Genomic DNA, 15,129 nt, shown 5'->3' with positions numbered 1-15,129 from the left:
TGTGTGTGTGTGTGTCTTATTTCCTCTTCCCCTTTCAGCTAGGGACCCCTTTGGGCTTGGGCCCAAAGTCTCTGCAAGTTCCTATGTATGTCAGCTCTGTTGTATATGAGCTTATACAGGGGGAGGGGAGGTAATCCCCCTCAGGAACAGTCATAGGGGACGGGAATAAGGGGAAAAGGGGAGGGAGGGAAGAACGGGAGGACACAAGGGATGGGATAACCATTGAGATGTAACAAGAATAAATTAATAATAAAAAAGTAAAATAAAATTACAGAAAAAAAAAAAAGAAAGCTTTGTTTCCTTGGTGTGTTCCATTTCCACTGACACTTAAAATCTTTTTGCCTCCTTCCCTGAGGGGACGGATTTGATGAGGACATCCCATTTAGTAATGGGTATTTCAGGGTCTCTCACTTGGCATATTGTCCAGGTGTGAGTCTCTGTATTTGATCCCATATACTGTGGAATGATGCTTCTTTGATTATTGCTTATATAGACTATCATATCATCTGTGAGTAGGGATACTTTGACTTCTTCCTTTCCAATTTGTATCCCCTTGATCTCTGGCATTTGTCTTATTGCTGTAGCTAGACTTAAATTACTGTGTTGAATAGGAATGGAAAGGGTAGACAACCTTGTATCTTTCCTGATTTTAGTGGAAATGCTTTCAGTTTCTCTCCGTTTATGTTTATGTTAACTGTGGGCTGGTAAACAGCAAATATTATGTCCTTTGTATCCCTAATCTCTCCAGGACTTTTGCCATGATGGGGTGTTGCATTTTTCCTAAGGTCTTTTCAGTATCCATGAGATTATCTTGTGGTTTTTGTCTTTCAGTTTGTTTATATGGTGGATTACATTTATTTTTTTAAAATACATTTTATTAATTTATTTGTATTACATCTCAATTTTTAAAATATTTTATTAATTTATTCATATTACATCTAAATTGTTATCCTGTCCCTTGTATCCTCCCATTCCTCCCTCCCTCTCGCTTTCCCCCTACTCCCTTCCCCTATGTCTATGACTGAGGGGGATTTCCTCCCCCTGTATATGTTCATAGGGTATCAAGTCTCTTCTTGGTAGCCTGGTATCCTTCCTCAGAGTGCCACTAGGCCTCCCCAGGTGAAAGGATTACATTTATTAATTCATGTATGTTGAACATTCCTTGCATCTCTGGGATGAAACCTACTTGATCATGTAGAGTCATCTTTTGATGTGTTCTTAGATTTGATTTATAAGTAGTTTTATTGAGAAATTTTTGCATGTGTTTTTGAAGGGCAATTGGTCTATACTTTTTACTTTGTTGGAATTTTGTGTGGTTTAGGTATCAGGAAAATAGTAATAATAGTCTTATAAAAGGAATAGTTTTCTTCCCTGTTTCTATTTTGTTGGATAGTGAAGAGTATTGATATTACTTTTTTGAAAGCCTGGTAAAACTGTGTGCTGAATCCATCCGGCCCTGCGCTTTTCTGGGCGTGGGAGAATTTAATTATTTCTTCTATATCTGTAGGGGTTATAGGTCTGTCTAAATTGATTATCTGGTCCTGATTTAATTTTGGTAGGTGGTATACATTCAGAAATTTATCTGATTTTCTAGGCTTGCCAGTTCGGTGGGGATACAGATTGTTGTTATATCTTTGTTTCAACTCTAATTTTATTAATTTGGATCTTTTAGTTAATTTGGCCAAGAGCTTACCAATCTAACTGATGTTCACAAAAATCCAACTCTTCAGTTTCATTGGTTCTTTGTATTATTTTTGCTTAAGTTTTATTTATCTCAGCCTTGATTCTGATTATTTATTGCCATCTACTCTTTGTGAATGTTATATATGCTTTTTGTTCTAGAGCTCTCAGTTGTGCCATTAAGTTGCTAGTGTAAGTTGCTAGTGTGAGATCTTTACAATCATTTTACATAAGCATATAGTGCTATGAACTGACCTCTTAGAACTACATTCATTGTGTTTCATATATTTAGGTGTGTTGTGTTTTCACTTTCTTTTTTTAAAGATTTATTTATTATGTAAATAGTATGCATCAGATCACATTATAGATGGTTGTGAGCCACCATGTGGTTGCTGGGAATTGAACTCATGATCTCTGGAAGAGTAGTCAGTGCTCTTAACCGCTGAGCCATCTCTCCAGCCCTTCACTTTCATTCAATACTAAAATTTATTAACTCTTTCTTAAGTTCTATCTTAATATATGTTTTTCATTCAGTAGTACATTGTTCAGTTTCTACAAGTCCATAAACCTTCTCTTGTTTCTATTGATATTCAGATTTAATCCATTGTGGTCAGATAGGATGCAGGGTGTTATTTCCTTCCTTCCTTCCTTCCTTCCTTCCTTCCTTCCTTCCTTCCTTCTTTCTTTCTTTCAAAATAAATCTGTTGATATTTTCTTGGTGACAAAGTATGTGGTCAATTTTGTAGGAAGTTCCATGAGGTGCTGAGAAGAAGATATATTCTTTTGTTGGGAGGGGGGCGGAAATGCTTTGTAAATATATATCGTCAAGGTCCACCTAGTTTATAATAGCAGTTAGCGCTAATATTTTTCTCTGTGTAGTTTTTGTCGGGATGACCTGTCTATTGGTGTGAATGGGGTATGGAAGTCACCCAGTATCAGTGAATGAGGGTCACTATTATGACTTAAGCTGTAGAAGTACATCTTTTACGAATTTGGGTGTTCATGTGTTTTGTGCATAGATGTTAAAAAATTGCAATGTTCTCTTGGTGGATTTTTCTGTTGAGTGTGTAGTGTCTTTCCCTATCTCTTCTGACTAGTTTTGGCTTGAAGTTTATTTTGTCAGATATTAAAAATGGCTACTCTGGCTTATTTCTTGTATCCATTTGTTTGGCATATCTTCTTTTCCATCTTTTCATCTATCCTTGGTGGTAAAGTGTGTTTCTTGAATGCAACAGAAGGATGGATCCTGTTTTTAAATCTATTCTGTGTCTCTTTTGTTGTTGTTCATTTGTTTGATAATGTTCGTGTAACCCTGTCTGTTCTGGAACTTGATTTGTAGACCAGACTGGCCAAGTTCAGAGAACTGCCTTCCTCTACCTTTTGAGTGCTGGAATTAAGGCCTGCACCACCACCACCACCACCGCCACCACCACCACCACCTTGATCTGTGTCTTGGGGGAATTGGGACTATTGATGTTGAGAGTTATTAGTGAGCAGTGTTTATGGATTACTGTTATTTTGTTATGGTGTGGGCTTCCCCCCTTTTGATTTACTGGTTTGGGATGATTTATTTTCTTGGCGTGCTTGACCTTTTCAGATTCAAGTTCTACTTCTAGTACCTAATGTAGAACTAGATTTGTAAATATGTACTGCTTAAATTTGGTTTTTATCTTATAATGTTTTGCTTTTACCAGCTATTTTGATTAAAAAGTTTACTGGGTCTGGGCTGGCATCTATGGTTTCTTAGGGACTGCTCAGGCCCCTTCTGGCTTTCAGAGTCTCCCTTGGGAATTTTGGTGTTATTCTAATGGGCCTGCCTTTTTATATTACTCATTTTCCATCCTTCGCAGCTTTTACTATTCTTTCTTTCTTCTATCCATTTAGTGTTATGATTCTTATGTATTGTGGGGAATATCGTTTTTAGTCCAGTCTCTTAGGGATGCTTTGTGTTTGTTGATAGGCCCCTCTTTCTTTGGGGAAATTTTCTTCTTCTTCTTTTTTGTTTTGTTGAAAATACTTTCTGTGACCTTGACCTGGATTTCTTTTCCTTCCTTTATTTCCATTATTTGTAGATTTTGTCTCTTCAGAGCACCCCAGATTTCCTGCATGTCTTGTTCCTGGATTTGTTTAGATTTAACATTTTCTTTGACTGAGGCATCCGTTTCTTTTATCTTATCTTCAGTGCCTGAGATTTTCTTTCTATGTGACTTCTGAAAATTTTCTTTTCTCCCCCCTCCTCCCCTGAGACAGAGTTTCTCTGTCTTGCCTGTCCTAGACTCACTTTGTAGACCAGGCTGGCCTCAAACTCACAGTGATATGCCTGCCTCTGCCTCCCAAGTGCTGGGATTAAAGGTGTGTGCCACCAAGCCCAGCTGACTTCTGAAAATTTTCATTCCTAGTTTTCTGTTAGTTTGGGTTTTCTTTAGTGTTTCTATTTCTGCTGTTGTTTTGAATGGTTTCACAATTTTCACTCCACTGCTTGGTTGTGTTTTCCCAGACTTCCTTAATGGATTTATTCATATCTTTTTTAGCATCATGAAACATATTCATGAGAGCTATTGTGAAGTTCTTACCTTCTGCTTTAGCTATATTGCATTTCTCAGGGCCTACTGTAGTAGGATTACTAGGTTTCGGTGGAGTCATAGTGTGTTAGGTGCTAATGACTGTGTTTTTGTGCTGGTGTCTAGGCATTTGGGTTTGAGATGATTGTGATTCTTGCTGTTGATATCGGTTCTTCTTCAGGTGAGTGTTAAGTTACTTGGTTTCTGATGCCTTCTCTGGATCTAAGGAGAGCATAGTGGCTATGGCTTGCATGGTAGGAAGTGCTTCTGTATTCCTTTAAGAATGTGTTTCTAGGTATTGAGTGATGCAGATGGGCTAGAAGTGGACCTCTCAGTAGAGGGTCCTTGAGATTAGGCAGAATCCCCAGCTGTGGAGTCTGCTACAGGAATGGGGAACTTACAGTGGAGGACAGGAAGGAGAGTGAAGATGGCATTCTGATTTTTAGGTTGGTGTGTTCAGAGGTCCCAGGTAAAGAGTATGTCCGGGTATTGGTGGCTGATACAAAGAGATGGGGTGAAGGAGGAAGGCTGCATCCTGGAGAGGTTCTGCAGCATGCCACGTGTGTTCTGGGATGGCTTGATCACTCAGCCAGACAGTTTATAATTGACCTTAGCTTACCTTCTATTTTTCTTTTGGCTTGTGCATGGTTAGTCTATCATAGATGATTAGAGACTTCTCAAGACTATTTGTGGGCATTTACAGATCTCAGTGCATGCATCTATTTGAATGCAAAAATATAGTTCTATATTTCTAGTAATAGCTTAGTGCCTTTCAAAGTACCCAGAGAGCATGCCATTTTCTTCTGGTATTCTCCAAAATTTTAACCAAATATTTTGATTACACTCCTACTAAACATTTTGCCGAGCTGCTTCATGTTACTACACTTTTAAAGAATTGTGGCTGATTGTTTTTGATACTGTCCATAGTGTCTTTTGGGCAGAATTAGCTTCAAGCCATGCAGTGACTCTGTCAAACTGGGTAAATAAAGAAATTTAAGAGGTTGGTACTCCCAAAACTTCCTGAGAACAGGGGAATGTGCCAACCATTCAGGTTCTGAGAATCAGATTTTATAGTTGAGAGTCTGGAGCAGGGAGGGCCTGCCTTTGTTGATCCCACAAGCTACTTTCTGTATAAAGTGAATTTTGAAATTACAGGATGAAAGACAAGTCAGACTGTCTGTTTTTGTAACCCCAAACTCCAGGATATTTGCTGGACTCCAGGGCTTTACTGCTTTCTCCAATTTCATGGGAGCAAATTTCTTGAAACCTTGGGCCTATTTTCATGGCTATAATTTTGGGGAGGGGATTTTTTTTATTTCAGACCCTGCATATATAAAGGACAAAGGGAGTCATTTTCTATCTGACCTCCTCTTGCTGGTGGAGGGGCTATTGTTTTGGGGTTCTGGAATGACTCCAGAAGGAATAATTATTTTTATTTTGTTCTGTGTGGTGGACTGAGTAATAATGATTTGAACAACTGAAAGGTAAGGAGAAAGCACCAGGTCCTTGACCTTACATATTTCCTGAGAGTTCCCTGCAGGTCCCAGAAGGGATATGAAGGGGCATATTATTCCAGATGAAATAGATAGAGGGTCTCCATGCTTGCTCTCCTGAAAGTCTGTAGCATGTCATTTTAAAAATTTAGGTAGGGAGCAAGCACCACAATCACTTAGGAAAATACTTAAAATCAATATGCTTCTCTGGTTTAGGAGAGGCTCCTTGTGATTTATCACTTATACATTGGATTTAAGTCTCTGCAAGCTAGAGAATAAAAGAGTAATAAAATTGACATCTAAAAGAACTCAGAAGCACCCTTTCTGTTGTAACCGGAAGGTGAACATGCAAGCAAGGATACCCAGGGTTCCATGTGGCAGAAACAAAAGCAGACCAATGTGGGGCAAAGCAGTTTTTAAGGTAGTGATGGTATGGTGGAATGGCTTATCTTAGGGGAAACTGGATCTGGTGAGTCCAAGAAGAAATAGCAGGCATTAGGACCCAGCGGAGCCTGGATCTCCAGCCTCTTGTCCTGGCAGGCTTGATTCTGCCTTGGCCTTAGCAGCTGCCCACTGGCAACAGCTTGTCTACCACCTATCAACTTATCATTTGACTTCTTCCCTGTGGGGACCTGGGTTTCATCTCCGGGCTACTGTAAATCTCAAACCATAAGCTTCCTTTGTTAAAAGGCCAGTGTTGTGAGCATGTGAGAGGGAAACCTTTTACATTCCCTGTAGAAATCACTGATCACATCACGTTAAAACTGTCTCAGAATTAAAACAACAACAACAAAAAAAAAAAAAAAAAAGAAAAGAAAAAGAAAACAATCTTGGAGGTCTCGTGTTAACGTCTTCTGCCCACTGTGAAAGGGGTGCAATGATAGATGCTTATCTTCATATACCTTAGTCTAAGAACAACCTCCAAGGCCTTTAGCCCACGCGTCCTATAGATGTGAAGATGCTATGTATGGAGGACGATGAAACTGGGAGTGAGGAAAAGTTTGAGCTTTTCCTCCAAGATGCCCCAATGCTGCTTAGTTGGTGAGACAATTGCCCTTAAATTCCAAAAGCTGTGGCTTCCCTAGGTATTGTATTGGATTGCAATTCTGATTTGGTAGGTCTAGAGTGGAGGAAGGCCATGTTCATTTTCTTCCAGCTCCCAGGAGTTGCTACAGTGGCAGTTCTGAGATTTACTCTCGGTGTAACAAGGGTTGGGAGGCTCACAGAACCCCTTGCTGAAAGTAGCATTTTAAAAGTTCGCCGAAAAACAAAAACAAAATCAAAACCCCAAAACCCCCCAAAAGCAAAACAAAACAAAACAAAAAAGTTTGCCAAAATAATTTCTCTGAAGTGTACCTTAATGTGATTTATTATTATTATTATTATTATTATTATTATTATTATTATTATTTATTATTATTTTACCATCACTGGATATTTCCAAATGCAAATTGAAAGCATTCATCTGGTCATGTAATCATACTGATTTTTAAAAATTCATTGCTTTTTTTGAGTTGGAGCCTTTCATAAATAAATTCTGCTTGACAGTATCATATTCCAGGCCTCCATCTGATTAATATGTAAAATACCTATGTTGTAGTATGTATGTTGTCATGGAATGGGCAGTGGAGAGTTCTGCATGTGTAAAATAGAGCTGATTGTTTCTTTGTAGGATGGTTGTTGATACTGTTGTATGCAAGACAAGAAAATAGTGTCCTGTTGTGCATAATGGAGCTCTCAAGTAGGTAGTTTCAAATCAGAGAGGAGAGGGGTTGAGGATGAAAATATGTTGCAAAAATGTCCGGGACTCCTCTAAATAGCTATTTCATTTGTTCAGACATTGTTTCGAAAGTACAGGTTAAAATTCGTTATTTCCTTGAATACAAGTTACTGCTCGTGAGATGTCCCTTTGTATTTCCCTGTGGGCTGTAACTGTGAGGAGGAACTTGCTGAGAGGAGAGCCCTGCTGACCATCCCTACTGTCCTCTTCTTTTACAGATTACTCTTCTGCGGTTCAGAAGTTTTCCCAGACACTGCAGTCGTTTCAGTTTGATTTCATCGGGGACACACTGACCGATGATGAGATTAATATTGGTAAGTCTTCAGCAGCAGGTGGCCATACAACTCACAGAAGCTACTTGGCCGCTCCCTAACTTCCTTCTGTTCTGGATACAGAGCAGCATGGAGACCTCCTCATCCATTTTGGTCTAGTGCAACGCTCTGGGAGATTGCTTAAGAATGTTAAGAAAACACCCCCTCTACTGTCATCTTCCCCTCATGCCGAAGCAGTGGAGACAGCTCTTGAACCTCCACGGAGGCCACTGGTTAGACTGAAGGGAGGCTTTTCTTGAAGTCATCCAATAAGTTAGCCATGTGATGTTGGACAAGGTATTTCCCTTCTTTGAGTCTCATTCTTGTCTCCTGCAAAATAGAGTTAATAGCTCTGAAAGTCATTGCAGAGGCAATTAGGCAGTGAAAAGAATAGGACCTTTGTGCTTGTTTTTTTTTTTTTTTTATTTTGATGAATGTAAATAAAGCAAGGACCAGCTTTTTTTTTTTATTAATTTATTCTTGTTACATCTCAATGTTAATCCCATCCCTTGTATCCTCCCATTCCTCCCCCCCCCATTTTCCCATTATTCCCCTCCCCTATGACTGTTCCTGGGGGGGATTACCTCCCCCTGTATATGCTCATAGGGTATCAAGTCTCTTCTTGGCTACCTGCTGGCAAGGACCAGCTTTAACTATGACTTTGTGCCAAATTCCTTTCCCTACCTCATTTTGTATGTACATTTTACTGGGATCTTGCCACACTTCTTTAAGCACTGTCTATGTGTGTTTTGGTTGGCAGGACAGCTTTGGCTATAGTAATAGTGACCAATGGCCTCCGTAACTTAAGATGCTTACTTTCTGGCTAAATTGGAAGAGTTTGGGATAACCTATTTGCCAGGTTAGCCATGGTGTCTTTAATCCCAGCATCCAGAGCAGAAGCACATGGATTTCTTTGAGTTGAGTGCAAGCTTGATCTATATAGTGAGCTTCAGGCCATCCAAGGCTACATATTGAGGCTCTGTATTTTAAAAAAGGATTTCCCAGATAAGAGCAATGAGCCACACAGCTGTTACGAGTGATAACCTGTTACTGAAAAGAAGTGATATCTGCAGTAACATTTATAGTATTATAAAATCTCATTGTAGCCAATTTGAATGATAAATTAATATATAAAGGATGCAATTATTTATGACACTATTCATGCATAGTCAGCAGCATATTGGGCATACTGGTATATTAACTTTTGAATGTTTTCTTGTATATTTTCATTTTCTTTAACATTTTTTCTTTCTTTTTTTAAGACAAGATCTTTCTTTGTGTCCCTGGCTGGCAGTGAGCTTTATTTTTAAGGAGTTATTTTATTTTCTTACATATTTCCATATGTGCCTGTATAGAGATATGGGTATGTGAGTACATGATGCCAGAGAGCCAGATGCCCTGAAGTTGGGGTAGTTGTGAGCATTTCTGACTTAGGCTCTGGGAACTAAAGTCAGGTCTTAACTGCTGAACCATCTCCCTCTCTAGTCCCTGGTCTTGAACCCTTGATTGTCCTGTTTTAACCTCTCAAGTGCTGTCATGGCAGGCATATAAACCATGGCTTACTCATGTATGCATTTTCTTTGCATAGAAATTACTTCATAACAAATATAAAATTTAAGCCGGGCATATAGCTCAGTTGGTAGAGTACTTGTCTGGTATGCAAGAAACTCTGGATTTGGTTTCCAGCACTGCAAAAAATTACATGTGGTTAGACACACTTATAATCCCAGCATTTGTAAGGACATCAGAAGCAAGGACATCAGAAGTTTATCCTTGGCTTCACACCAAGTTTGAGTCCCATCCTATCTCAAATATGTACGTATACATATTTTGCAGTAGGCTCAAGTAGTAGCATTTTATAATTGTTCTTCCTAAGTTTCACAAGACAGCAAGGACATAGTTTCCTCCACTGCCATTTGCTAACACATAAAAGAATGCTGGACATGTAGTAGCTGCTGAACACATGTTTACTTTCTGCTTAGCTACTTTTGAGGATTTGCCTTATCTATAGTTTTTTTTTTTTTTACTGGGTGGAGAGTTGGTCGTTTCTCTTGAGAAATAAAAACTACAAAACACTTTTGTATACAACTGAATTTAAAAAATAAACACATTTTTAAAGATGATGAATTTTCCCCCTTACTCGGAATTTAAAAATAAATGCATGCATGTTTCACCCCTGGGGGGAGAGAGAGAGAGAGAGAGAGAGAGAGAGAGAGAGAGAGAGAGAGAGAGAGAGAGAGAGAGAGAGAGAGAGAGAGAGATAGTATGATACGTACCTTTGTGAGATAGTTTTTTGTATGAGTCATTCCCAATATGACTGGATTTCATTCTACTTACACAGGTCTGTCCTGATCCAAGAGAATGTTTTACTAAGGTTATCAATAGCTCTGGAGGCGAACAGCCAACTAAGTTTGACTTACAGAACTACAGTTATTTGGTGTGTTACTTGGGCAAGAAATTTCACCTCTTTGGATGTTATTTTTTCCGTTTGTAAAGTGGGTATATTAGTTACTTTTTTCTTGCTGTGACCAAATTAAGGGAAGCAGGGTTTATTTTGGCTCAGCGTTTAAGGACATATAGTCTTTGTGGCAGGGGAGGCATGGTAGTAGGAGATGGCAGGAGGGGGGCGGGGAGATATGCTGTTATTCATTTGGCTTTTTTCATTCCTCATTTTCATTTAGGCTAGGACTGTAACCATGGGATGCTGCTGTACACATTTAGAATGGGGTTTTCTCCTCAGTTAAATATCTTTGGAAACTCCAGTCAAGTCCAGATGTGCTTACTAGGCTATTATAAATCCTATCACGTTGATAATGAAGATTAACCATGACAATGGGGATGAGATAATCAAAGATAGGTTTGTACACTGCCTAAATAAATGTTAGCAGCATCAAACTTACTGTTAATGTAAATTCTAATTTATTTTTGCCTGTTATTTATTGAATATTGGGACATATATGTCATGTGTAATTTCATAAATTCCTCTTTTTCTGTTCAAATGACCTGACATTGTGCCCATTAGCCTCATCACCAATGGACAGAGCTGAGAATTGTATACTGTCAGTGCTTCTGCTCTCACCATTCTGAATATCACCATAAATATTAACTAGTGCTGTGTAAGAAAAAGGGTATAAGAACTTAGCATAGTTCACAAGGAAAAATAAAAGTGACTTCCTGGCACTGCCAGATTTTTGTGAGTGTCTGTGGTATCCTGATGACTTTTGGCTGTGATAGCTTTGTTTCTTAATATGTGATTTATGATAGCTCTTTAACTTAGCTACCATTTGCCTGGCAACCTCAGAAACCCCTAGTTATCATTTGACTATCACTGTACCTGATCTATCCAACCTTTTTTACATTGTAATTCAACATTGTTATCTACAAGAGTCATACCTGAGAAATGCAATAGTGAATTAAAAAAATTAAACAAGCTTACAGTTCCATATTTGGTGTCATTCATAGCTATCCTAGGAGTATGTGGACCATGAGTTGGATATATCTACAGAGATGATGACTCAGTGAATTGACTTTTGTTAAAGGAGACAGGGGAGAGGGTCAGGGGGAGGAGGTTGGCCATAATGTTGAGAATCCATTGGCTTACTGTGGCCACTGTACCTTTTGCATTTGTTATTTTCTAAGCTGCGATTTGTGGTAGCGTGAAAGGAAGTGTCAGTGCTTTGGCATCTGAGACTGATACTACTGGAGCATTTGAAGCAAGGGTCTTAGTAGAATTCTGTTGTTGGGAAGGAATATTTGTTCCAGAAGATGAAACAACAGTGTGTGCCATGCTCTACTGGCCTTGAGTTGTATATCCTCTGTTTCACTGGAAAATTTGTACAAGTCCTGTTCAGATGGAATAGAGAGTCACAATGTTAGATTTTACACTCACTACATAGAGTCCCCAAATTTCCATAATGGGCGTTTAATGAGAGATTTAAAAGGCAATGTAGTACACTTGCCCATAGTAGGTAGTAGTTACCTAGGTGTCATGATTTGACCGAGAATGTACCCACCCCCCTTAAACTCATATATTTGAATGCCTGGTTTCCAGTTTGTGGAGCTGTTTGGGAAGGGGTGGGGGGTGGTCTTGTTGAAGGAGGTGTGTCACTTGGAGTTGGGATTTGAGGGTTCAAAAGCCCACCATTACCAACTGTCAGTTCTCTCTCTCCCTTTTTCTCTCCCCATCCCACCCTCCCTCCCTTCCTGATCAGATATAAGATCTCAGTTACTGCTTCAGTACCATGCCTGCTTCTCCACTGCCTTGCTCCCCACCATAGTGGTTATGGGCTCACACTCTGAAACTGTAAGCCTCAAATACTTTTTCTTCTGTAAGTTGCTTTGGTCATGGTGTCTTATCACAGTGATAGACAAGTAACTAAGACACTAAGAGCTATGGGAATGATTCTAGAGCTCATGAAGAAAGCCCAAGACTTCCCTGAAGTATGGCTTAATGTTTAGCTCTAGGTGGTACTCTGAACAGCCTGTCTCCAATGAGGAAAATTCAAGGCCAAAATAAGGACATTTGTTTCTATTCTAGCATAAGACATACGTGCCTTCATTTTGTATTGGCTCTTTCTCAGCTTTCACTATAATCATTGCTGTGACAAAATATCTGACAAGAAGCTTCGAGGAAGAAGGTTTAGTCTCGCTCACCGTTTGACTGTCTAGGTCATCCTAATAGGATGGAGTGACAGCAAGTGCTTGAGGTAACTGGTAATACTGCATCCAAAGGAGGCAGAGAGATATAAACATGAGTACAGAGTTCAATTTCACCTTTTCATTGTGTCCCAAGCCCACGGACTGGTGGTGCACATGTTTAGAGTGGGTCTTCTCATTCAGTTATTCTAATTTAGATAATCCCTCACAGACATTTTTAGAGACCAACCTAGATAATGCTTTCCAAGTGTGTTCTGAAGCTTTTCTTTTGTAATTTTCTCCTCTTCCTCTGTCTCCTCCTCCTCTTCTTCTTCTTCTTTTTTTCTGTTTTGTTTTTGCTTTTGTTTTTGTTTTTGTTTTTTTTTGAGACAGGGTTTCTCTGTTTAGCCTTGGATTTCTGCATTTGCTTTGTAGACCAGGCTGGCCTTGAACTCATAGAGATCTCTCTGTCGAGTGCTGGGATTACAGGTGTGCACCATCATGCCTGGCTTCTTGCATTTTTCTAATCCTGTAAAATTGAACATATTAACCATCATAAAGGCCAAGGCTTTTGGAGTCTTGTGGTTCTTGAACATACATACTGAGCCCCCATTATTCTCTTCTGTGAACTATGGAGTATAATATACCTCCTGTGCAATAAATAATCCACCTAGATTATAGTATAAGTAAATCATTTAGCTCTGTGTCTGGCATGCAGTTGCTGGTCAATAACTGAGAGCTGTTATTGATGGCACTGGGAATTTTGATGACCCTAATGTATAGAAAAATATATTGGTTTGAAATTGTATTGCCCAAATGGCAAGGTATCTGTAGATTCATACAAATGTCAGTGCTAGCTACCACCTGAAATAGTATATGGTTCATTTATTTCTTACTTGGCTCTGCATTGGAATCATCTGGGAATCTTACTGATTCAGTCTCATGGTTCTAGTTGAAAAGATTAAAACACTGGCTAGTAGAACCCAGGGCTCTGATTTCCACAGTAATCATGACATCAGCAGGCTTTCTGTGCCCCAAGACAGGCCTATGGCTCTTTTAGAATGTACTTTCTTGGTTCCCTAGTGTCTTCCACCTACCCAAGCTCACAGGAAACAGCTGTTTACACTGCAAATCCATATAAGGACAACAGTAGACAAGCTAACATGGGTGGGGTATAGAAAATGTTACTTGAAAATTTCATACATGCATACAGTGTATTTTGATCATATTTGCCCTGGACTGCTCACTCCAACTGCTTTCAGATCCTCCCTCTATTCCTCTCCAGTGGTTTAGTTTTTAATTGGTATTTCCGAAAAATAAATGAAAGAAAAAAAGTTACTGGATCTTTAAATTTTATAGAAGGAGGAGGGTTTTCAATTATTCAGAGAGGAGCAACAATAGCTGTCTACCTCTTCACTTTTGATCTCAAGCAGAGCACATATTCACCTAAATTAAGGTCTATTTGCTTGTTGAAGCTCCTCTTATAAGTGGAAGTTAAGTCATATTGCTTAAGACACTATGCGCTTCAGACAAAGGGCCCAGGGGCCTTGAGCTGGACCTAATCAGAAAACCATAAGGTGCTATGCTAGCTTCCAAAGGAAGATACATAGGAAGGATTCTTAACTTCTGAGGCCACTAATTTTATTCTCATAATGAGATTTTATCTAGTCTTCCAGTTTTTAAAAACAATTTTTTTATTTTTTACATATAGATTTATATTATTACACATATATACAATAAACTACCTATAGCAAGAAGAACCATGACACAATCAGGAATTATATAAATGTTACATGCTTAGTGTTTTGGCTATTTGTATTTGACAGCCTTGAAGAAAACATCTTTCCTGTCTTGGTGTGTCTAAAATTCTGAATGTGAATCAATCTCCATCACATCTTGTCATTATAAACTTAAAACATCTATCTAGACCTTAAAACATCTTAACCCCTAAACAACTAAGCTTCATTGTAAAAACTAAGCTACCTGGTCTTCAACTCCATTAGAGACTTGAGAAAGAATAAACTTGATTACCTGAGTATGCCAGGAGTGCATGTTAGTAGCTTTCCAAATGAGAAGAGGACAGAGACAGTTGCTACCTGAAGAGTCACACAAAACTCTTTATAACATTGGAACATATTCTTCAGCCTTCTGGCCCAAAATATCTGACAGACATATTTATGAGGCAGGAACTATTGAGGACTTGCTTACCTTGTCTTGGCAGAGTTTGACCCTCGACTCTGCCTGCATCTAAGCTTGCCCATTTGTAGGCAGAATTCTATCTGTGGTAGAAACGAAGGCATTTTTCCCAGTGGCTGGCTTGCCACATTTGAAGCCACCTCCATAAGGAGGTTCTTTGATGTTCATCTTCTTTGAGGTAGGCTGGGTGTTCCCAGGAGTTAACCTGTCTCATTGTCAGTGAATCTTTAAAATAATAAGAACATTTTAAAATGCCATATTCTGTATGTCTCTGAGGTTACTGTTCCAGGTTTAAAAATGATTGGTGAGGTTAGCCACAGCTTGTCTTCCCTTCCTTCTTTTGTCTACCTTTTTGACTAGTTCTCACTATACAATCAAGGCTGGTCTCAAGCTCATTCCTAGATTTTAGCTTTCCAAGTGCTGGGATTACAGGCTTGTCACGTTGTGTCTATCTTGTTATTGGGATAAATATA

At 39.0% G+C, this 15,129-nt stretch overlaps 1 protein-coding gene across 2 annotated transcripts in view; it reads left to right on the top strand.

Moving 5' to 3' along the window:
• Ophn1 (oligophrenin 1) overlaps nucleotides 1–15,129 on the top strand; it is a 307,191-nt gene that overhangs the window by 85,632 nt on the left and 206,430 nt on the right. For both annotated transcript variants that reach the window (XM_051142013.1, XM_051142012.1), the window contains exon 3: nucleotides 7,733–7,828. In XM_051142013.1, coding sequence (XP_050997970.1) covers nucleotides 7,733–7,828 — 96 coding nt within the window. The remainder of the gene's footprint in view (nucleotides 1–7,732; nucleotides 7,829–15,129) is intronic.

This window comes from Acomys russatus, chromosome X, assembly GCF_903995435.1.
Source record: "Acomys russatus chromosome X, mAcoRus1.1, whole genome shotgun sequence".
NCBI lineage: Eukaryota > Metazoa > Chordata > Mammalia > Rodentia > Muridae > Acomys > Acomys russatus.
The sequence above is the reverse complement of the archived record's forward strand: the minus strand, read 5'-3'. Positions and strand labels throughout refer to the sequence as shown.